This window comes from Pteropus vampyrus, unplaced genomic scaffold, assembly GCF_000151845.1.
Source record: "Pteropus vampyrus isolate Shadow unplaced genomic scaffold, Pvam_2.0 Scaffold276, whole genome shotgun sequence".
Taxonomy (NCBI): Eukaryota; Metazoa; Chordata; class Mammalia; order Chiroptera; family Pteropodidae; genus Pteropus; species Pteropus vampyrus.
This window is the reverse complement of record NW_011889057.1, coordinates 2,710,004-2,732,920: the sequence shown is the minus strand read 5'-3', so window position 1 is coordinate 2,732,920 and position 22,917 is coordinate 2,710,004. Positions and strand designations below refer to the sequence as shown.

The 22,917-nt window shown below is 44.7% G+C and overlaps 2 protein-coding genes across 20 annotated transcripts in view; one reads left to right on the top strand and one right to left on the bottom strand.

The window, feature by feature from the left end:
• CSAD (cysteine sulfinic acid decarboxylase) overlaps positions 1 to 13,930 on the bottom strand; it is a 20,543-nt gene extending 6,613 nt beyond the window's left edge. The window contains exons 1-8 of one of the 11 annotated variants that reach the window (XM_011375833.2): positions 13,808 to 13,930; positions 2,719 to 2,855; positions 2,309 to 2,435; positions 2,139 to 2,229; positions 1,674 to 1,780; positions 1,109 to 1,224; positions 541 to 620; positions 175 to 229 (exon numbers count right to left, since the gene is read on the bottom strand). In XM_011375833.2, the coding sequence (XP_011374135.1) occupies positions 175 to 229; positions 541 to 620; positions 1,109 to 1,224; positions 1,674 to 1,780; positions 2,139 to 2,229; positions 2,309 to 2,435; positions 2,719 to 2,844 (702 nt within the window). In that variant the 5' untranslated portion in view covers positions 2,845 to 2,855; positions 13,808 to 13,930. Of the gene's footprint in view, positions 1 to 174; positions 230 to 540; positions 621 to 1,108; positions 1,225 to 1,673; positions 1,781 to 2,138; positions 2,230 to 2,308; positions 2,436 to 2,718; positions 2,856 to 3,110; positions 6,167 to 12,526; positions 12,609 to 13,144; positions 13,247 to 13,288; positions 13,357 to 13,452; positions 13,582 to 13,807 lie in introns of those variants that run through there. The other 10 variants (XM_011375831.2, XM_011375830.2, XM_023520668.1 and 7 more) reach the window with 10 other exon arrangements.
• Positions 13,287 to 22,917, top strand: ZNF740 (zinc finger protein 740). Of its 9 annotated transcripts, none has more exons than XM_011375836.2 (8): positions 13,455 to 13,558; positions 14,396 to 14,709; positions 15,260 to 15,384; positions 17,029 to 17,178; positions 17,508 to 17,597; positions 18,032 to 18,155; positions 18,455 to 18,573; positions 19,595 to 22,917. In XM_011375836.2, exons 3-8 carry the CDS (start codon positions 15,331 to 15,333, stop codon positions 19,682 to 19,684), a joined length of 627 nt encoding a protein of 208 aa, XP_011374138.1. In that variant the 5' UTR covers positions 13,455 to 13,558; positions 14,396 to 14,709; positions 15,260 to 15,330; the 3' UTR covers positions 19,685 to 22,917. The 9 variants fall into 9 exon arrangements, with proteins under 9 accessions (XP_011374142.1, XP_011374138.1, XP_023376442.1 ...); XM_023520674.1 differs by having other exon boundaries at positions 15,227 to 15,384; XM_011375837.2 differs by having other exon boundaries at positions 14,396 to 14,907.

Here is a 22,917-nt window from a genome sequence, read left to right as displayed (position 1 = left end):
CCCCTGAGAGGACCACAGAGTATCCTCCCCGCTCAGGCTCCCTATGGAGCACTTCAGCCCACAGGAGAGATGTGCACAGAGATCAAGAAAAAGGATGAGGAATGCCTTGAGTAGGGAGAGCCTAAAGAGAAAGAGGGATCCTGCTCCATGAGCCAGTGCTCCTGACACACTCACCTCAGCCTCAGCCAGACTGATCTGTCTCTCCAGGTCCTCAGGGATCATTTTCCCTCTAGAAAAGAAAACTGAGTGGGTAGGGAAGTAACAGGTTCTCTAGGCTGGGAGGTAGAAGTGTTGAGAACAGGGTAATGTGGGGTTAGCCATGCAGAGGCCACAAGGTTGATACTTCCCTAAGAAGGGTAAATAGATCTCAAGGAATGGGGCAGGAGACTTTAGCAGGCACTGAGAGACAGAAGTGGCAATTTGCAGGAAAAGAGAGGGGAGAGAAGTCCACCAGGGGTATGGGCCTGTGGCCAGAGCTCCTGACAGCAGGAAGGTACACTGTACCAAGCCAGGTCAGGGCCACGTGGACAAGACCTTCACCTCTCATCTGCCTTGACCACTCGGACACTGTCAGTGCCAAGTCCCAGAAAAGCAGCTCCCTTCTTGATGGAGTAGTGACACTGTGGAGGAAGGCAGAGGGCACATTAAGCTAGGGGAGAGAGGGCAGGGAGGATGGGAAGGAGAGAGACTAGTAAAAGTCAAACATGAGCTGCAAAAGATAAGACCCTGCAGGCCAGGGCTTCTCAAGCATTCTTGTGTCTTCGAATCATCAGGGTGTCTGTTAAAATGCAGATTCAGTAGGTCTGGGGCTTGAGATTGTGCATTTCTAACAAATGTCCAGGTGATACTGATGCTACTAGTCCATGGACCACTCTCTGAGTTAGAAAGGGTGTGGACTGTGTCCATTGTACTTGTTTTTCCTCCCCCACCCCAGACAGACGGCAAGGTGAATGGGAGCCCCCTTGACTAGAAGGAAGCACATCTGCTTGCGGGCAGGCTGGCCTTGGAGAAGATGGGTCTGGGCAGGCAGAGGACCTCAATGATCTCAGATTCAGCTGACTAGAGATTAAAATCAGGAGCCCAGGGTAGGCCTGTGCTGCTTCCGCACCTCCTTTGATGTGAAGAGGGCCAGGGGTGGCAGTGCCCGGAGGCCCCTCCTCTTACAATCTGGGTAGCGCTGATAGCGGGCCAGGTTTACAGCGTACATGTTGGAAATGGAGCCACCTGTCACAGAGAGGGGATGGTGGCAGGAGGGAGAGACAGTGGGTCAAAACTGAAGCTTGCCTCCCCTGACTTCGCTGCCCCAGAAGAACTGATCAAAACACAAGTGATTGGCTCCCAGGCCACAAATTCCCAAGGCTCTACAAATGGCATGATAATAGCCCAGAACAGCCCAGGGATCCACATAGGGATCCCCTGACTATCGGCCTCCATATCCTGGGCTGCCCCTAGGACAGCCCCCACCTGGAGAGAGCAAGCACTGCAGCACTGATCCCATGGACTGTTTGGCAAACAAGATACAAGGTATTATTGGGCAGTCTCTCTGGTTTGGCCCCAGCCCAGCTGGAGAAGAAACAAAGAGGAATTCCCCCTCCCTGCCAGCTTAGAGCAAGAGAATGGTGGGGAAGGAGGAACACTTAAAAACATCAAAGGCCTCCCTCCTTCTCACGTACCAGGACAGAAGACCCCATCCCCAGAGCTCCAGCCCACCAGCTCCCGCAGTTTCTTCAGTACCTCTTCTTCCATGAGTACAAACACAGGGGCAATTTCATACGTGTACCTGCCAGGAGAGGGAACAATGAGAAAGGGAAAGAGGCGGGGGAGTCCCTCCAGGTGAGACTTTCAAGACTAGTGGGAGAGAGGAGGTGGTGAGAATGAATGAGGGAGGGGTCCAAAGAGAGGAAGGAGTTGGTGACAAAGAACCAGAGAAGCAAGAATGAAAACAAACTGGGGTCAGGAGCAGGAGAAAGCTTGGAGAAAGGGAGCCCAAAGAGCAAGAGAGGAGACTGTGCCAGCAGAGATTCTCAGAAACCAGAGAAGAAGGCAAAAAACCATTCTCTTCCCCTCCCCCTAGGGCACATTTCCAGAAAACCTATATCCTTTGTGGGGTGGTGGGAGGGGCTCTTGGCATGGCTCACTGGCTGGTGTTGAGGCTCTCGGTGACAATGCGCCCAGCCAGAGCATGGGGATCCAAACCTGAGAAGAGCTGGTTGAAGAAGTGAGGGTGACCTGGAGAAGGGGGCAGGGAGCTCAGAGTGGAGCTGGGTACAAACTCCAGACACTCTTCCCACCAGAACCCAGGGCTCACAGGTCTTCACGCTATAGCGGATCACAGCCCGGCACCGCTCCAAGATCTTCTCCTGTGACTCCCCCTGGCTCCGCAGCTCCAAATCTAGCAGCTGTTTCAGCTCCTTTGGCTCCTTCCACTCACAGACCTAGGAGGAGAAGCAGGAGATTCTGGTGGCCCTTACATATTCCATTGTCTGGCAATCCAAACCACATCTCAATACACACAACACCATCAACCTGCACTTAAAGCAACAAGGTAGAAATGTTTTCAAAGTGACACATGAATAAGGTAAATAAACAGTAAGACCCAGTAAATAATCCCTGAGGCTCACAGTGAGACAGTGATGAATTCTGGGAAGTAGCCTTGTTGGAGGAGGAAAGTCCTGAGCCAGGTTTGATGAGCAGGAAAAGGAGGGAGAAAGGACCCACCTTCTCAGAGGCACTGGTCCCTTTCCGAATGACCTCATCCACAACAATCCCAAATACATCCCGGAGCAAGGCTTCTGCAGCCACAGGGTCCCCATCAAGGGAGAAGAGTGGTTTAGAGTCAGCCATCAGGATAAAATCTGTGAGCAGAGCAGGAGTTATTCCCTATTCATCCTGTGTACCTGACCTGGATCTAACCAACAAGAACCCAACCCCGGGCCTCAGGCCTGACTCAGTCCTGCAGCTCAGTCCCAGCCTTCACTGTTACAGACGAGGGCAAGTGAGTGTCCAGGGAGAAAACCAGTAGAAAGAGGGGGGAAAGAAAATGGCAGTTAGCACTGAGTAGGTGGAATCTAGTGGCCACTGCCCACCTAAGGCAATGACAAGAGGCTTACCTTTACACTCAGGTCTCCGTTCAGGTGAGCTGGAGGCAGAGTACACAATCGGTTTTTCAGAATGTTAGGACCAGGGCAGCAGAGGGAGTGAGGTATGGGCAGCAGTCACATGACCATGACATCACTCTCGTGACCCTTGCCCTAAGGAAAACTACACAGATTTGAGATAGGGACAACAGGTTGAGATAAGTCCCCTGAATAATCATTAGCTGACATGAAGAAGGAGAAAAATGAGATGAGAGACAAAAACACACACTATATTAATTTCAGGGTTAAGAGGAGCAGAGAGCCAGCAGGAAGAGGGCCTTTCTACTGTGAATCAGAGGGTCCAGAGTAGAACGCATGGGAGTTATTTGGCAGGGAGACAAGTGTGGGTGTGGAGGGGGAGCCATGTGGGGGGCAGGAGGCTGGAGAGAGGGACAGGTGCAGGAAACTGCTAGAGGTGACCCTGGAGATTGCAGGGGGTGGAATGGGGGGAGGGCCTGAGAGAGATAGGTGGAGGTGAAATGGTTTAGGCAGGCCTCAGAGGCCAATCTCTGCATCTCAACCCTTAGAATCCTTTCAGAACTATCTTGATTTTCTAAAGCCCTCTCCCAGAGTAGAAATGAAAGGAGGTTACATTGAGGAAGCATTATGTTAAGAACTGTAACCTTGTGTCTTGCAGGCTGAGTGCTCAATAAACAGGGGGTGGCTGTTTGAAGTGTGCACCAGCTTTATTCAGGACAGGCTGCTGGGAATTGAGAAAGCCTTCCTGTCCCACTGGGAGCACACAGATGCATATGTAACAGTTACAGCCCAGGGCATAGCTGGATGCTAACTACAAGCACTATTCGGGGAAAGAAGAGATCCATGAAAGTTGAAGACTGGAGAAGATCTGTAGTGGGACTGGAGTTGAATCTTGAAAATGGGCAGGAGAAATGAGACTGGTGAAAGGGAGGATGAGAGGAACGTAGGAGCAGTAGAGGACAAATGCCATGAGCTTACACTGGGAATGAGTATGGCTTATTCTAAGGTCAGTGAAGGCACCCAGCTGGCTGAAGGGAGGGTCTGTAAGGGTGATACAGGAGACCAGCTGCACAAGATTATGGGGATCCTGGAATACCACGCAGGCCAAGGAATCGAAATTTATCCTGCAGAAAATGGGAAGACTCTGTGGCAAGAAATAATATGATGAAATTGATGTTCTCAGAAGACCAGTGCATAGTGGCAGGATGCAGAAGAATTAATAGGCTGTTGCTATAAACCAGGCAAGAGGTGATTCATACTTGAGTAAGAGTGGTGTCAGCAGGAAAAGACAGAGGAATATGAAGGCTTGGCCACTCGCCAATTACACTGAATTCAACACTTAGGAAATCTACATTGGAGGAGAAAGGAGAGTCAAAGAGGACCAAGCCTGGGTGACTGGAAAAGTAATGGTGCCCCCTGAAAGAAATTAGGATGCAGAAAGGGGAAGCTGGATAGAAAGTAAAACGGTTAATTCTTGGAAATACTCATCCAACTAGAGGTATCCCGGGACTACAGATACTCAAATGGGAGGAGGTAAGGCCCAGAACTCTGATGAGATCCTAGAACAGAAAGCAGATTTGAGAGTCAGGGTGCAGCGGAAGCCTTGTGACAAGTTCACAGAGATGGCCAGGGAGAGAGGGGTAAACACTAAGGCCTGGAGAACCCTCCGAATGAGGGGGAAAGAAAATGTGGAAAAGGAGGAATCTTCCTCAAAGTGGGCTACTCTGATGTAATCCACTGTCAATAGCCACTGGACTACACACTAGTTGAAAACACAGGTCCAAGGGACCCTGGTGGACCTACCTTGAAACTTTTCCTCAGTAGTTTGGGTTTGGAGAAAATAAGAGAGAATTGGCCCAGGCCTTGAAAATGAAGGAGTCAATCCTTCATCAGTGCTCACTCTAGCTCACCTGATGGGTGGCAGCAGTGCAGTGTTTAGGTCAAGAGGCATAAGGGAGAGAGGCTAATAAAAATAGGTACCATTGAAGTACTTACTCCACACTCTGAACTTAATATGTATTATTCTAATCTTCACAACCATTTCAAGTAAGTTTATTACCCACGTTTGAAGATGAGGAAATTGAGATTTCAGAGACACTATGTATGTAACTTGTCCAGATCACGTAGCCAATATGTGGCTGAGCTGGGTTTGATTGAACTCAGGCATGTCAGAATCTGAAGCCCCTGCTTCTAGCAGTAGAAGTGAAAAACAGGTTGCAAGGGGTTTGCAAGGAGGGAATGACTGGTGAAGAAAGAGAGACCCTTGGCTGGAAGGAGCTCTTTCCCAAAGTTCCAAAGAGAGGGTCTGTAGAGAAGACCATGACTCTGTCCACCTGGCACCTTCTTTATCCATTTCAAGTCAGTCACCTCTCAGAAATGAAATTTGAAGGTGAGGGCTCTGAATACCTCAAGTTTCCTCCTGGGGTAAAAAGGGAGGTGAGGCATCACTACCTTTATTCTCCACATAGAATCCTGTCCTGGGTACCTGAGAGAGGGAAGAGCCCCTGCCTACAGAGTTTTTCTTTTTAAAAGCAAGAAGGACATTAACCTGCAAGATAGAATACTAAAGCAAAGAAACATGAATAGAATTAGAAACAGAGCTTTAGCCTCTGGCTGAGAAGATGCTGGTAGGACCAAGTAGCATTTGTTCAAAACTTCACAAGTTTTCTTCAGTCTTCATGGGATCTCTAGCCCATAAACTCCTCACCATCAGCTCCCTCATACCTTTCTTTCCTTATACAACCTAGATTGTATGGTCCATCATTTCAGCCATTCTTTGTCCAAAATCCTCAACTCTCCAGCCCTGCGGTGCTTCCACCAAATCCCCCTGCAAAACCCCAATCCAATTGGCCACTCCCTCTCTTACCAAATCACCAGGACTGCTGCATTCTGCTAATGAAAACCACCTAACCATTTAAATTGGTATCGATATAAATTCATGGTGTCTGTGCTCATTACAATTAAACACAGCAGACTAAACACATATGTTCACCACTACTCCTTCTTGAACATCCACTAAAATTACATCAGCGGAATTTTAACTCCAGAAGAATAAAGCAAATGAGAAGAGAGACAAGAGGCAAGAGATGTCAATAATGGTAGAAGATGGAAAGCAGATGAAAAGTAGTAACTGGTTTAGCAAATGGCAGAAAGTCAAAACCAGTATGTCTGCAGAGGGCTATGCCAACAGGAAACAAGCTGGTTCCTGGGGCACAGGCCCAGAAAGCCTCTGGAATTGAAAACACTCGCTATCCTGAAAGGCAAGATGGAGGGGCACAGCTAAAAATATGAAAATTAGATGAAAACCTGTATAAGGAACATTTAGACCCCCCACTCTACTCTCCCTGCCCATTCGGCCCAGCAACTTCCCTCATCTTACTTCCAAAGCAGCAGGAGGTTTGTTTTCTAGAGAAACTGAAACAGGGAGACCTGGATTTAGGGATATCAGGCACAGCAGGAGGTTAGAATGAGGCACTGTACTGAAGACTGGAGGATGAGTAGGATGTTACATATTGAATGGACTCCTTTCTCCCAGTCAGCATTCAGAAACAGTAGCCAGGGGTAAACCCTCCAAGGCCAGAAGGCTGGAGGATTCCTCTCTTAGAAAAACTGACCTCAATAAGCCCCAGAGAAAAGACCTACTGAAGTTCTTATTTCAGTCCTTGTCCAATCACCTAGTCAGTGATGCAAGTCAATACAGCCTATCCATGCACATGGGCTCTCCTATATGCTTTAGTGCCTCACTCTTAAATGTGAGCAAATGGCCAGCCAAATCCTACCACACACTTGAGGAAAGCTCCTAACATTAATCACAGAGGTAAAAACGAACTGAAAAAAAGGCATTTGGTGGAAGAAGAGAAGTACAGGGAGTAGAAGAACGACTCAAAAATTCAAGATGACATTGCATCCATAAAAAGAAAACAAGTTGCTCTCAAAAAGGAACACTCAGAGAAGAGCTCTAGAATTTTAAGAATATGACAATTGAAATAAAAAAAAAATTAGAAATAAAATGAAGCCAAGAAAAGATAAAGCACAGAAAGATAAAAATATAAAGAGATGGGCAATAAAAAAGAATTTTAGAAGGTCAATCTAAAAGGCCCAATAGTCAATTAATAGAAGTTTCAGAAAGAGAAGGAAAAAAACAGAAGAAAGAAATCAAATCAAAGAAAGCTTCATAGAAGAAAAGAACAGAGTAAAAGAATCCACTGAATGACAACCGTAAAGACAGATTATAATATTGTCTCAGAACAATGGAGGATCCAAACACTTCTGGAGATAAAACAAAACAAATAAACCAAAACCAGGTCATAGACAAAGGACAGAGAATCGGACCACATCAAACTTCTCCAATACAGGATAGAGGTGAAGAGAATTCCCAGGACTGTTATGAAGGTATTAACCATCTTCAGAGGAAAAAAGCAACAGTGACTCTGCTTAACTGGACACTCAATACTTACTGCCTGGCAACATTACTATGTTCCTATTGTCAGCTCTATCTTTAATTCTCTGTGGCAACTATTTCAAAAATTTCCCACATCTCTGAAATTATTGACCTATCATCCTTCTCCTTATTTCTCTCTCTCATTTCAAATTTCTTAGAGATAATAAATAAAAGTCATCAAAACTTACTCAACTTTTTGTTAACTACACACTCTGGATTCTTCCTTCTCCCTCCCCACTTCCCATCTTCTCCCCTTCCTTCCCTCCCTCCCTCTTCTTCCTCCCTCCCTCCCTCCCTCCCTTCCTTTCTTCTTTCTTTCCTTCCTTCCTTCCTTCCTTCGCTATTCAGTATCTAGTATGTGCCAAGCACTTTGGTTGCTATTAGAGGTACAACGGAGAGCAAAAGATCACAGTCCTGCCCTCATGAAGTTCACGGTCTAAAAGCACAGGTCACAAACTAGAAGATAGTGAGCCAACTGTTACCTACAGACAAGGTTTTGTCTGGCTTACACAGTACATTAAAAACTTTTTTTAAATAACTGTCAATCTGAAACTTCCAGCTTCTCATGAAAAAAGTCAGAAGACCTAGCAACACTGGGCCTGATTTAATAAATTGCAACAATAGCCTGTAGTTGGAGTTGCCCCTTTATTATTAATATAGTTTTGTGTTCATTACGTTTTCTTTTCAACTTTTTTATTTTTGATTAAGCAATATACTCAGGTAGTTCAAAAATCAAAATGTATAAAAATATGAGTAGTGAAAAGTCTACTTCCCACTCCATTCCATATGCCCCATTCCCATTCCCACCCCCATAGGTAACCATTTTTATTAGTTTCTTGGGTAACCTTTCAGAGCTTTTAATGCAAATACTAACAAATACAAATACAAATTCTTATTTTCTCCTTTTTCACACAAAAGGGAGAATGGAAACTTTACAGTAAAGAAAGCTGGTGGATACCATCTTACCGAAGCGATCATAGCTAACATCACCAATAATGGGACAGAATGACATGATGGGCCTCCTGACCTGAGGTATTGAGAAGCATTCAACATCATTTATGTAATATTTCTGCCAAAAAACGCATAACCTGAATTTAACTACGAGGAAACATATATCTAAATTGAGGGTCATTCTACAAAACAACTAGCCTGTATTCCTCAAAAATGTCAATGTCATGAAAACCAGAGAAAGACTGAGGAACTGTTCCAGACTGAAGAAAACTAGAGACACTACAACCGAAAGGAATGAGTAATCTTAGATCGGCTCTTGGATAAGGAAGAAAAAAATCTGCTATGAACAACATTATTGGAACAACTGGTGGAATCTAACTATGAATGGCATCATAAATATTAGTATTCTATCAGTGTGAATTCCCTAAATTTTATTATTGCATTGTGGTTATATAAGAAAACAGTCTTATTCTTAGAAAACATATGCTGAAACATATAGCAGTAAAGGAGCATAAATACTGCAACTTTCAGCAGAAAAAGACAACACTGTGTGCATGTATCTACAACTATGTCTAGAAAAATAACAGCTTTATTGAGAAATGAGTCACATATCATAAAGTTTACTCTTTTAAAGTATACAATTCAGTGGGTTCTTTTTTAGAATATTCACAAAGTTGTACATCAATACCACTATTTAATTCCAGAACATTTGCATTACCCCCCCAAAACCCTATATCTATTAGCAGTTTCTCCTCATGCATTTCTTAAGAGACTGAAGATGAAAAAAATCTTCAAAATATTAACTGTGGCTATTTCTGGGTATTAGAATTATAATTTTATGTTTCTTATTTACACAATTCTATATTTTTATAGTTTCATATAATTTCATATTACTTATGTAATTAAAAGTTATTTTTAAGCAACAAAGAAAGTAAAGAAGGAATTAAGGGGCTATAAGAATTCCAAAATATACGAATCACCAAGCTCAAAAAACGATCCTGGTACATCATGTGGTTTCCCAACTCAATACACTATCATCAAAAAGGTCTAATGGTAACGAAGGTAGCCATATATTGCTCATTTCTATTACGCAGCCCCAGCTGACCTCAGAGAGAGGGATGGGTTCAGCTAGTTCAACAAACATTAGCTGAGTATCTACTTCTGTTGCTTGGCACTACCCTAGCCAGGCACTATGTCTATGCTGTGCGCTCCAGCTAACAGGCTAAAAGGAAGTCGGGCATGTAAAATAAAGGCATGCTCAACACAATAGAGTGTAAGCTCATGAAGAAAAGGCAGGACTGGTGAACAGTGCTCAATTGACCCAGTGCAGCTTTCAAAGATAAAACAATCAGGTTCTACTTAAGGCTATAGAGAAATGTTGCAGAAAAAACCTAATTGGTAATCATTACAATACTATCTGAATAAGTGATGGGGCGGGGTGGGGGGGAGGCTTGAGGGGAGAGGGTGCCAAGGAAGTGAGGAAAGGTCACACAGGAGGAGGCCTGCCTGTGGGCAATCGATTAGGGCAGTTGCTTATTAAAGCACTTTCTGCCAAGTTTATTGTTAGAGAGTAAAAACACTGCTTCTGTGCTATCTACCTATTAACAAAACCCACTGACTCAATACCAACATTAAAAGAAGTACCAATTCTCCCTATGTACACAGCATTTTCTCCCCTTCTAGACTGTAAACCCTTGGGGGTGCGGGGAGAACTAAGTCTTTGTTAAGTAAAGCACCAAATATAAAATAGGCACTCAAAAAAAATGTTAGTTTTCATTTTCTCACTCTCCACTCCCTTCTTCCAACGTCTTGCACAAAGGTTCTCAATAAACATTTGGTGATTCAACCAACTATTTACAAGTACAGAAAAATAATGCTGTGTTCCATTTACATTTGATTTGCATAAACCAAAAATCTGTATTAATGATAACTTGCAAAGGGTTTTTTTCCTTCTCAAAGCCTTCTCATCTATGATCTCATTCGTTTCTCACAGTAGTGCTGGAAATTAGCCTGAAAAGCAATCTTTTTATCCATCCTCACTTTCAAGATGAGGACTCTTGTGCCAGAGAGAATGAATTAATTTATCTAAGATTACAAAGGTGACATGGGAGCAAGCCTAGATCACTGATTTCTGACTTCTAGGCTAGTATCTCTGCCACTACATTAATGGTCCCTTTTAAATATAGCTTTTCTCACTAACTCTCATCATGTGCAAAAATAAACCGCAGCTAAGACAAAGACATAACTAAATATACGCAACTATAAGAACATCAGAAGGAAATACAGGGAAATATTTTTATAATCTTGAGGTAACATATCACAAAAACCCAAAAGCCACAGGCAAATTTGACTACGTAAAACTTTTAAAATTTTGTGTAAAGAAAGACACCATTAAAGCGGTTAAAGATGTCATGGCTTTATTTTTCCCCACTCGTTATTTTACCCACTGTTTTCAAAATGGTTTTTCTTCTCCTCGCAATTATTCCTTTCCATCTAAATTTTAAAATCAGCTTAAGTTCCATGCAAAGTCTTGTTTTAATTTAGAATTTAACTTAATATATAGCAAAAATTTATGTCTCTACAATGTTGTCTTCCTATTTATGGACATGGTAAAACTCTCCATTTAACCAACCCTTTTTCTTTCACTAAAATCGTCTGATTTTCTTAATACTATGACTTGCAGTTTCCTGTTCATTTTATTTCTAGAAATGTAATATTTTTTATTGTGCATGAGATATTCTATGATATTTTTATGATTATGTTGTTATATTTTATTATAAAATTTTTGTTTATCTTACATCTGGCCATGCTCCTGAACTCATTAGTTTTGTTTTGTCAATCGATTCTCTTTGTAAATGAATATATATCATATGAAAATAATGAAACTTTTGGGTGGCCAGGAGCTCTAGTAGAATATTAGGTTTGATCGTAAACATTCTTGTCTCATTCCTATCTTTGATAGAAATGTTTCAAATATTTTCCCTTAAAATGTAACTTTTGCTCTGGAAAAAAAAGTTGAAAGAAAAATGAAAATCCAAGAAAAAACTTTAAATGCATATGAAAAATAAAAAGTCAACATAGAATAGAGATTTCTACCAGTCAATAATAGACAAATGATCTTTTTTCCTTAATGAGTAAAAGACATGAAAAGACAGTTTACAAAAACAATTAAAATGGTCAAAAAACAAGAGATGCTCAACTTCCCTATTAATGACATGCGTAATAAAACAATGAAATTACTATTTTTCACCTATCGAATTGGCAATTGTATAAATAATTTATGGCATCCAGTATTGCCAACGTTGTAGGAAATGGGAATTCACACATGGTTCTGAGAAAGCATGGAAATGGTTACAAACTTTTGAAATTCAATTTCACAGAATCAATTAAAATTTAAAGTGCACAAATCCTATCTACAACTCTAATTTAAAAGGATAATTATATAAGGATGTTCATTATGGCACTGTTTATTTTTAAAAAATGGAACCTAAATGTTCCTCAGGATAGGTCTCGATAAATTGAAGTACAATATAAACTGGAGTACTAAGCAACAATTTTTAAAACGTAAACTAACTTAGATGTCTAAGATACATTGTGTGGCTCAGTGTAGGTGCTTTATATGTTCTGACTGAAAAAAAAAAAAGTGTATGAACACAGAAAAAGCCTAGAGGTATATATACCAAACTGATAAAAATGACTACCTTCAGGATTATGGGATAGTACAGGAGGAAATTAAACATTTTTGCCTTTTATTCTTTTGTGTTGTGTGGATTTGTTAAAATAAGTGAGCTAATTTTTAAAAAATTAAAGACATTTCTGTGATGCTTCTCTTATCTCAACTTTATGATGATCCTAAAAGCACAAGGACTTGCTCTCAGTGGCTCAAACATGGAACGCTCAGGGAAATCTGCGTGTAAAAAGTGGCTGGAAATTCTTGTCTTCTTTCATAAATAAAGATTTTTTCTCTTTTTTGGTATCTCCATTAATTATCCTAAATTCACAATCTGACAGCACTTACGGCAGAAGCTGGGACCTTAATGGAATGGACATTTCCTTCCATCAAGTGCACTTTGCAAGTCCATCTTTCGCAGAAACACTTCCTTAGAGCTAAAGTTGGGAGTTGAATTTGAAGAAAGGCTCAAGTTTCCATTTTCCTAATGCAGCCTACCCAGGGACAATCCTGTATGGCCAAGTCTCCAAAGAGACTAGTCTCCCACAGAATGGGAGTCCTATGGCTTTTTCCACAGAGGCCAAGGTCAGGCACTTAGCGAGTTTGGCATAAAGGGGAAAGTGGTAAAGGTTACCAGACTGGCCTCAGGGTGCGCGGACCACCGCTGGGGCACCTATTTTCAGATTATGGTTGGGTGTACACAGCAAGAGTGTGCAAAGACAGTTAACTCTTCTCCTAGCTGACTGGGTGGCCCCAGAAACTGCAGATCTAGACCTGATGGAAAGCTCAGGTAAAGACAACCTCGGCCGAGTTACGTGATAAGGCTGGGTACGAACTGTCCTGGCTCTATTTGGGGCTTCAGGGTCAGAAGCGACAGGAAGAACGTCTGCGAGTTAGTGAGAGAGACGTGACGGCACTCTTTCGAGGAGTCTTAACCAGCTCACACAGCAAAACCTCAATGCGCACCCAGCAAAGAATCATCTGAGGGCCTTCGTTCGTGCCCTCAGTGAAGATGGCCGCCAGGGCTCGTCCACACCACAGCGCACGCGCCATACCACTGGTCCTCCCTCTTCCCGTCCTTCCGCGCGACGACACCGCCCACCTCACTACCTGCACCCCGCTTCTGGCGTCCTCAGCCTCACCCCGTTTCTGGCTGCCCCCGCCCGTCCAGGCTCCAGAGCCCGGAAGTAGATATAGCTACTTGGCGGAGAGGACGAGGGGAGGGGGAAGTGCTTCCGGGGAAGTGGGCCCGGGGTTGGTGTTTGTAAACTTGCCTCGGTCCCGGCGGGGGCAGCGGCAGCCACGGGGTTGGCACAGTGTGCAGGGGCTTGGAGGAGGCGTCGCGCGGCGGGGGAGACAGCTGGAGGCCGCGCCTGGCAGGTAAGCGCACGCCCCAGGGAGCGCAGCGTCGTCCAAGCAGACGGCAGCGCTTCAGCAGCTCGCAGGCCGTGGGGCGCCGCGCGGGAAGGGGGAGGGGAAGGGAGGAGGGGCGCGTAGTGAAAGGAGGGGGCTTGCCGGGGAGGGGAAGGGGCCGCGCGCGCGCGCACCGTCCTCCGTCCGCGCGCCCGGCACGTCACGGGCCCGGGAGAGGGGGACTTGCTTGAAGGGGACGCGGGCGCGAGCACGCACCTTGCGCGCTTCTCCGCGTTCTTTGGCTTTATCCTCCGGGTTCGTGCGGCGGGCTCAGCTGCTGACTGGCTGGCTGGCTGGCTGGCTGGCTGTCTGGCTGGCTGGCGGGCGGGAGGGAAGAAGGGAGGGAGGGAACGCGCAGCGCCGGCTTCGCTTGCCTGCCTTCCACCTCCGCAGAGAGTTTCCGTCCCTTCAGGCAGACTCCGAGAACGTGCACGTGTAGCCCGGCCCAGTGCACACCGCCAGTACGGTTTCTGCCTGCTATCCAAGCCCCTGAGCTTTTCTCCTCCCTAGTTCTGACCACTTTAAAACATAAAAGCCCCGAAGGGCCTCCGCTCTTTTCTTCCATTCCTAAAATAGCAAATTCAAGCAGTTGGCCTGTTGCAGGTCCTCCGTAAGAGACCCCAGACCTCTTCCTTGCCTGAGAAACCAGTTTCTTCTCTTGACCTAGAAAGATAACTTCTTGACTAATGTCCTCTTTCTGAGCTTCACAGAGAGCTCTGAAAAAAAAAAAAAAGTTCAGCTCATTACCGGTTGTAGGTCTGAGAATGTTGCACCTAACAGTCCCATCTCCTTTTCTGGTTTCAGGTTTCTGGAACAGATCGTGAACTTCATCAAGAGAATTCAGTTGGAAAACCAAGACTTGCAGACTTTTTCTTCAGACAATAGGCAGGAACCAGACAGAGTCCAGGGATTCTTGAAACATCTAACTTCCCTTTGGAGGACACTAAGTTTTATTTGAAGACAAAGGCAGTTCATTATGGCAGCAGGACTGAACGAATGTGAAGAAGTTGTTACAGTGATTTGGTGACAGTTCTTCAAACAACAGTGTTTAAGGAAAAGTGGATCAAGAAACTCCTGAACTTTCGGGTTGCATTAAATGAGAAATCAGCATGGCTCAGGTAAAAAGCTCTAGAGTCCTCCTCCTTCAAGATCACTGGGAAACGTGTTTACAGTTTCCCTCTTGAATGCTGCCTTAGTCAACATATTGACCAACAGTGAGCCAAGCTCTGTATTAAGCACCAGGGGGAGATCTAGAGGAAGGAAAGGAGACAGGCCACAGCCCCTGCCTTCAGGGAGCTTCCAGTCAAATGAAGGAGGTAGGCTATACTGCATCACAGGCACTGATGGGACATTTGCAAAGCAACAGGCATTCAGTTTACACTTGGTACATTAAGTGCTGAGTGGCATGAATGAGTGAACAGTCTTGTGAATGCTTCATCTGTTTTTTTTCCCAACAGGAATTTATTGAGCTCCTATTACATGTAAGATATGGTGCTGGGGAGACAAAGATGACTAAGATTGTGCTGGTCACCAGCAAGTTTCCAGGCTAGTTGTGTTGGGTGTGGGGAGATGGAGCACACCACCTTGATTAGTGGTTTGCTAATAGTAGAAACTCAATGAATCTGTTGATTAAAGGAATGTGCAATAATTGAGGTATCACCACTGCAGAGGAAAGAGTGATAACTCTACCTGGATGAAAAAAGAAGATGAAGCTTGAAGGATGCATAGAATTTGGCTAAATGAACAGAACAGGGCATTCAAATGAGGAGAACTGCATGGGCAGAGGCTTAGAGGTATGAGAGAATGTGATAAAGTAGGAGTACCGCAGGTAGCTTGCTAGTTAAGGAGGAGAGGATTTAAATGGGAGGTACTTAGGGGGGTAGGATAGATAGTGATGGTTGGGAAAGTTAGGGTGAGGGAGTCGTTTCCTAGAGAATCAAGCAGAGAGTAAGCCAAGCGCCTTTTATGCACTGCTAAGGAATTAGACTTTATTCTGTAGGGAATGCGAACTCTGAAGAATGTTAAGCAATAGAGTGACATCAGATCAGTGAATTAGGAGGTAGTTGTCGTTGTGGGGGTACAGGATGGATTGGAGAGACAGGATGACCTGATAGGTTATTGTCATCCTCTGGGTAGGAAAACTATGTGCACACATCTCCAGAGCTTCTCCCAGCTTTCTTTCAGGGACCCTCCCCTACCAGTCTCACCATGATGGCAACCTAATTACAGTATAATTGGCTTTCATCCAGCTATATGCGTATCTTCCTCCTTTCCATGCAAAGTAGGAGCCCTTTAGTTTCTTCCTTTGTCTGTTTGCAACCCATTTCACATCATGTTTGCTCTTGTTCAGAGACTACTGCCTTTCACTAGTCAGTAACTCTTTGTACTGGGTACTGTTAAGCATTTTATATGCTAGTTTAATTTTTATCAATTCCGTGAAGATAGATACTGTGATAAATATTTTGCATTAAAGTAAATTTAAGCTTAAAGAAGTGGAGTGGTTTGCACAACATTATATAGTGCAAACAGCAAAGCTGTTTTTTTTTTAACCTCCAGACATTTCAGTCTAAAGTCCTTGAAGGTGAGAGAAGAAATTCCAAAATATACTGATTATCCAAAAGGAATGTCTTTATAAATCAATCATGGAAGTTTGCTTACTGTTTCTTAAAAGTTTCTTCAGTAGTAAAAGTATGTTCTCTAGTGCTGGCTAAACAAAATCAGTTTGAAAATGTAACAGTGAAAAGAGAAAATGTTCTTAAACATTCCTTAAGTAATTTTTAAACTATATGTGGAGCAGGGAGTGTAAAAAAAAATGGAAATGCACACATAAATGGGTTGGTGGGTCAAGAGTAATTATATATTTACCTCCACAATCCTTCCAAGTGGTTTAATTTTTATATCTGTTATAATTAACAACACTTAGGGAATTTAAAATCTGAAGAAAGAAATGACCTAATTTTACTGATAAACATATTTGTGGGACATGATAGAATATATATTTGGCACCAGCGAGGTCTGCCAAATTAGCAGTTGGCTCTGTGAAGCTGAGAGTCACTGAGAAAGGAAGAAGTTCCCCTAGAAATCTCTCATTTCACTGGCTCAGCAGGACAGACCCTGATGCCCACTCAGCAAGGCCTAGAAATACTTTAAAGTACTGTATTGATAGGTACACACACTGTACCTAGCACAGTGCTAATGATAAAAGTGTCAATAAGAATTATTTACTTGATCTATATCTAAATAATGGACGACAAGCAGTTTCTGGTGAGATGAGTTAGGGAGGACTCTTGAAGGAAGCAGGGTTTCACAGTAAGAAGGGATACCCCTAGAGAGAAGCAGTTTATAGCTGGGTGTAAAAGGTAGTTCTGTAAAGGATGGCAGCCTGTTTTTGCCCTGCCTTGCCAGGTGACCTGATACCTCATCTCCTTTCAACTTAGGCAAGTCTCCTGGCTTGTGAAGGCCTAGCAGGTGTGAGTTTGGTTCCTACTGCAGCCAGCAAGAAGATGATGCTGAGCCAGATTGCCAGCAAGCAGGCCGAGAATGGAGAGCGGGCAGGTAGCCCTGATGTGCTGAGGTGCTCAAGTCAGGTACAGCACTTGAGCCCATTGTGGTACCTGGGGGATGGGTGGCCCAAGCTCTCTGCCAGGAGATACCAAGCTTTGATTCTTCACTGCTCGTGTAGGGAAGTGGGGAAAGGGGATCCAGCTGGGGAATGAATGAATGTGGGTATTTTAGAGAGCTAAAGGTCTTTTTTGTACCTACAATCCCTTAAGACCAGAGTACTTGAGCAGGAAATGGATGAGTACTTTTTCTTAACCTTTGAGCAGATGGTTTACTCTCATAAGTTGCCTGAAAGCAGCATTTGGTCTCCTGTCCTGAGATGGAGTGTGAGTTTAGATTTGATTTATATTCAAAGGGCCACCGAAAAGACAGCGATAAGACCCGAAGCCGTAAGGATGATGACAGCTTGGCTGAGGCCTCTCATTCAAAAAAGACTGTTAAAAAGGCAGGTAATGGGGTTATCCTCAAACTGGTACAGTTTAGTAATGGGGTAATCTGTAATCCTCCTTTTTCCCCTCTATGGCTCAACCCGGAGCTTTCCCTAGATGTTTTGGTCCCCCTTATAGCCAGTGAGCATGTCACCCTGATTTCATCCAGAGACCACTTTGGTAGAGAAGGAGGGTTAGGATACATGTCCCTGTGGCAAAGGAACAGGCAGACTCCCTCTCAGGTCCCAATCAGAGTATTGAGTTTAACCAGACACATAGCTTAACCCACTCCACCTCTTCCTCAGAGGGTCTCTCTGACTCTAAGGGATATGGGAGATGACAGTATCAGAAGGTTTACTTTGTTCAGCAGCTGTAAATAGACCCTGAGTAGAATGGAGTCAAGAAGGGAGCAGAGAGATAGCCTCATAACATGCCTGATTATTGCCCGCAGGTGGTGGTAGTGGAACAAAATGGTTCTTTTCAAGTAAAGATTCCCAAAAATTTTGTTTGTGAACACTGCTTTGGAGCTTTTAGAAGCAGTTACCACCTCAAGAGGCACATACTTATTCATACTGGTAAGTCTCTTGCTCTTATTCAAAGGAGGAGGATAGTCTGTAGTTTAGGGGGTGCGTGTGTGCACACGCGTGCGCACTTTTTGTCGGGTTAAAAGAGTAAGAGAAATAGAGGAAAAAGATAAGTGAATGAGGTAGATTGCATGATTCTAAATCTAGTGTCACTGAGACCAGCAGCTTTGGGGTCTCTTCCCCATTAGGTGTACGCACATTGCTAAAAGTTAAAATTTCTGAGAAAATACCTGGAGCAAGGTCTCTGCCATGTGTCTCTTGACATTAACTTCTCTCGCCACCTGAACCAGGTGAGAAGCCATTTGAGTGTGATGTATGTGATATGCGCTTCATCCAGAAGTACCACCTGGAGCGTCACAAGCGTGTGCACAGTGGTGAAAAGCCCTACCAGTGTGAACGGTGTCATCAGGTAAGCTCACATGCTATCCATTATCCTATACACAAACCTTTCCTTCCTCAAGAATCAGGGCCAGCCCCCACTTCCTGCCTGAACACTGGTCACCTAGTGTTCCTGGCCATTATTGAGTTAGTTAGTATCTCAAGGTGAGGTACTAACTCAATAATGGCCAGGAACACTAGGTGACCAGTGTTCTCTGGCTTTGTGCAGCTGATCATGGAGAGAGATCATTAGAATAAGTGTAGTAATAATAGCATTTCTTAAGGGCTTACTCTGTGCTAGGCGCTGTGAGAGCATACTTGACGTAGATTATTTTATTCTCATAGTAACTCCATAAGGTGGCTGTGTTGTCCTCATTTCACATATGGGGAAATTGAGATTCAGAGAGGTTAAGCTTCCCAAGGACACAGCAGATCAAAGGCATAGCGAGGATTCAGTTGAACTTCAGAGTTGGTGCACTTTGGAGAAAGGGAAGTAATCTCTGCGCTGAGGGTCAGTATCTGATCTGATGCTAATGTAAGAGCCAGGACCAAAACAAGACAAGAGATGAGAAATAACAACTGATATCTCCTGGATGCTTTGCTAGGTTTCAAGCTTTGCTCCATGCTCTTACATTGAATCTTCAGAACACTAGAATGAAAGCTCCATGAGGCAGACTTTGTCCCTCGGATTCTTCACTCTGTCCACAGCCCCACGAACTGTACCTGCCTTGAGATAGATGCTCAATAAATATTTGATGAACGAAGCAGCCACACTGTGAGTAGGTACTTTTAGCCCCATTTTACAGATGAATGTACAGATTCAGGACTGTTAGATAACTTGCCCAAAGTTGCACAGCTACTTAGTGGTAAAGTCAGGATTCAGACTTGGAGCTTGCTTGTACTTAACCACTGTGCACTCATGTCATCCATGTACGTGTACTTGCTGAGGCTTCGTAGAATGGTTCATGTGCCTCCTGTGTGGGGAAGACAGATCTAGCCAAGAGGTAGTCGAGTTTCTCCACTCTGGCACTTAACCCTCCCTTTCTTCTCAGTGTTTTTCTCGGACAGATCGATTACTCAGACACAAACGGATGTGCCAAGGGTGCCAGTCCAAGACTTCCGATGGGCAGTTTTCTCTATAGGCGCAAGGGCCCTGGGTGGTGGGAGTGATCAGAAGAATCTACCGAAGAGCGCATCCCCCTCTGGTCTGATGGTCCCACCACCACCCCGTGTGTACTGTCCCCTCCTGGAGGAGTGGACCCAGGAGACCAGAAGAATGCATCAGGGGACAGCGGCCCCAGAGCCTCAGCTCTGTAAATAATCTGAGACTATGAGTATCTCGGGGAAGTTCCTACAGCATTCCTGGGTAGGGAAGCTAGTCTCTGGACCCTTGGCTGAGGTCATAGATGGGGGACTCAAGGTACAGGACCAAGACTGAAGTGTGGCGCCCACAACCTTGGACTCCAGCTGGCAGCTGAAATGGAAAAGATTCGGGAGAGGGATTTGTTTATTTGTCCTGTTTTTGTTTATTCAGAAGCAATTTCAGCAGGTGCACTGTGGATACAGGTAATCTGGAGGCATAGAGTCCTGGTCACAGGGACAGTGGTTGGTCCAGCCCTCCCCCAAAATTGAGCTTTTAGTTGCAAGTGATCCTCAGTGTTCCACAGCCCTGCACTTCATCACCTCCTGTTTGAAGGAGAATAGGATCAGGGATGACAGCTAAGCTTACTTTGGCCTCCTTATACACTGTAGGGACAAAAGGAAGAACTGTAGGAGGAGCACACGAGGGCTGGATCGAAGAAGAGTGGACAGGTACCTCTTATTTCCTATGGGGAAGAGTAAGATTTGTGCCGATGGGTGTTGTAATGGCCTATGCCACTGGTACCTAATGGGGTCAGCTCAAGTGCCTTTTGGAGGAAACTTGGGTGAGAGTGGCCCGTGAAGCTCTTTCCTTCTCTCTTTGGGCAGTTGATCTTGGAGATAGAATGTGGCTACCTCGCTGCCATTGACTCCTAAGCCAGACAGAGGTGTTGAGCGGGGAGTCATGGATATCAAAGTGGGTTCTCTCTCCTTGTGCCCTCTTAGGAACTACCCAAAACTAGTCCTAAGTTGAGTAACAACTGTTCAAGAAACAAGAATTTGGTGTCCTCTGCCATGACTGTTGAGCAGTGTGAGCTATTCTCCTTGCCCAAGTCCTATCACTGTATTCAGGTGGAGGAGAGAGGGTCTGGCCTTTGGTCCCAAAGAACAAGATCTTGGCTTCTTTCTGGCCATCCCTACCCAACAAAGAATTGGCCAGGCGGTGAAGGGGGGTGTGGGGGGGCGGGGGCGGGTGGTGCTGCAGAGAAAGGACTGAGGAAGAAACCTAATGTAGGTTTTTTTCTTAACCATATTCTTTGCTCCTCTCTGCTCCAACACCACCACCCTATCCACCCTCAAAAAGGTGATCAGGGGTGTGTGTGTGTGAGAGTGAGTGAGTGAATGATGTATTCATGTTTGTATGCTTGAAGATGGCATATTGAGCCAAACCCTTCTCTGGCCCGCTACTTAGGGGAGGATGAGCATAAAACAGCCTTCCCCCATACACACACCCCAAACCTGAGGGTGCTTGAGATTTCAGCAGGAGCTAAGGAACTCATTTTAGGGGACTGGAGGGCTTTGTTTTAGAGGGATTTTTAAGATCGATTCAACAGGTTGATGGTTAGGGTGTTTCTAACCCAAGCCAGGGGCTTGTAAACATGAATTTTCTAAAGTAAAATAAACCCTCTTTCTTCCTGCTAAGAAAATGATCGTTATGGAGGTTCTGGGGTTTGTGGCCTGTGTTCTGTCGCCTGCCCTGAACTGTGGGGTGTGGAGTAATCATGGAGACTTGGTAAACCTGACCAAGCTGTCAGTGGGGATCTGAGATGGCAACCTGTAGGAAATGTGATTTCATTTCCCAGAAAATGTAGGGAACAGCACCAGTAAATTCCTGCTGTTAACCTTTTCTGGAGGAGAATAGAGTGGGGAGGGCAGTCCTCCATACCTCTAATATACGAGGAGTTCAGGGAAAGAAAAGAGGCATGGTACTCTTTAGGTTTTTCTTGATGGCATCTGAGATCCTTTGTGGGGGGACTCTGCCACTCTTTGCTCTTCTACCTTTAGGCTGGCACTCCCATTGGTTGTGGTGCAGAACCTACACCTCAGTGTTTGGATCTGTCCTGTGGTCCCTATAAGCAGGGCATCTTTCTGCATGTGAGCCAGCCCCCTTCCTGCAAGAGGCTCTGCTCAGGTTGGAATTTGTCTGTTGTTCACCTCTGGGAATATGTTCTGTGAAGGAGGGTACATTTAGAAAATTCTGTCCTCCGAAAAGTGCTTTTGAAAATGGGAGGCCATGCTCCCTGCCAGACTTGCAACTAATCTGTTTAGGGTTGGGGGATAGTTTAGGGGGTGCCGTTTGGAGAGAATCACTTGAGTGATCTATGCCCCTTTGTGTGCGAATGTGTGTTTCGGTCAGAATGTGCCCTGGCCCCAAACAAGCCTTGGCTTCCTGCCTAGGTAGGTGGGAGAGGGAACCAAGTGGATGTGCGGAGCCATCCCAGAACCACCCCTGCCAAGGATTGGGTGTGGGAAAAACTCAGGAGCAGGTGGTTAGGTCAGTTGTCCAGATGCTCATGTTCTGTGGTCATGGATGTGTAAAGAGAGGGGAGCAAAGAGATGGAAGGAGTGATTTAACACCCAGAGGACCCAGGAGTCCCACTTATACCCAGGGAAAACACAGACTAAGACCGCTACAAAGGCTCCTGGGCCCAATGCCCCACCCTTCCTTTGCTGGGGTGGAGTCTAGCACTGGAAAGATGCCTCAGGTGTGTTTGGTGTAAAGGGAAAGGGAGGTAGGGCAGGCTCTCAGAGACCAAGACATGGAATTTGGGGACCTGGGAAAGAGTGGCGCCAGCTCCTGGGTGAGCTGTTATACCAGGCCCTACCAGCCCTACCCTTCCCAGTACCCCAAGTCTTTTCCGTCCACCCCTGACAGCCTCTTGTCATCATTTAGCTACTGATTGTGTCCCATGGCTTGACATTGGAGGGTTAAATGAGGCACTGAGTCCCGCCACAACTTTTTAACCCTGTCCCCAGATGCTCTTTGCCTCTACTGTACCCCTGGGGCTTTTATCTTAACAATCCCTCCTACCCTTCTTCTACACCCTTTTTTTTTTTTTTAATATACTTATTTTGCTATTGGGGGAGGGGAATATCAGATGAACAAGATCACTTTTAAATGGTAGTTTTTATAAGATGTTATAAACTTGTATCTTTTTACCATTAAAGTGCAGTGTATGTTCCTTCGTGATATATTTAGGCTATTTAAATAAAAAGAAAATGGGGCTTTTCTACA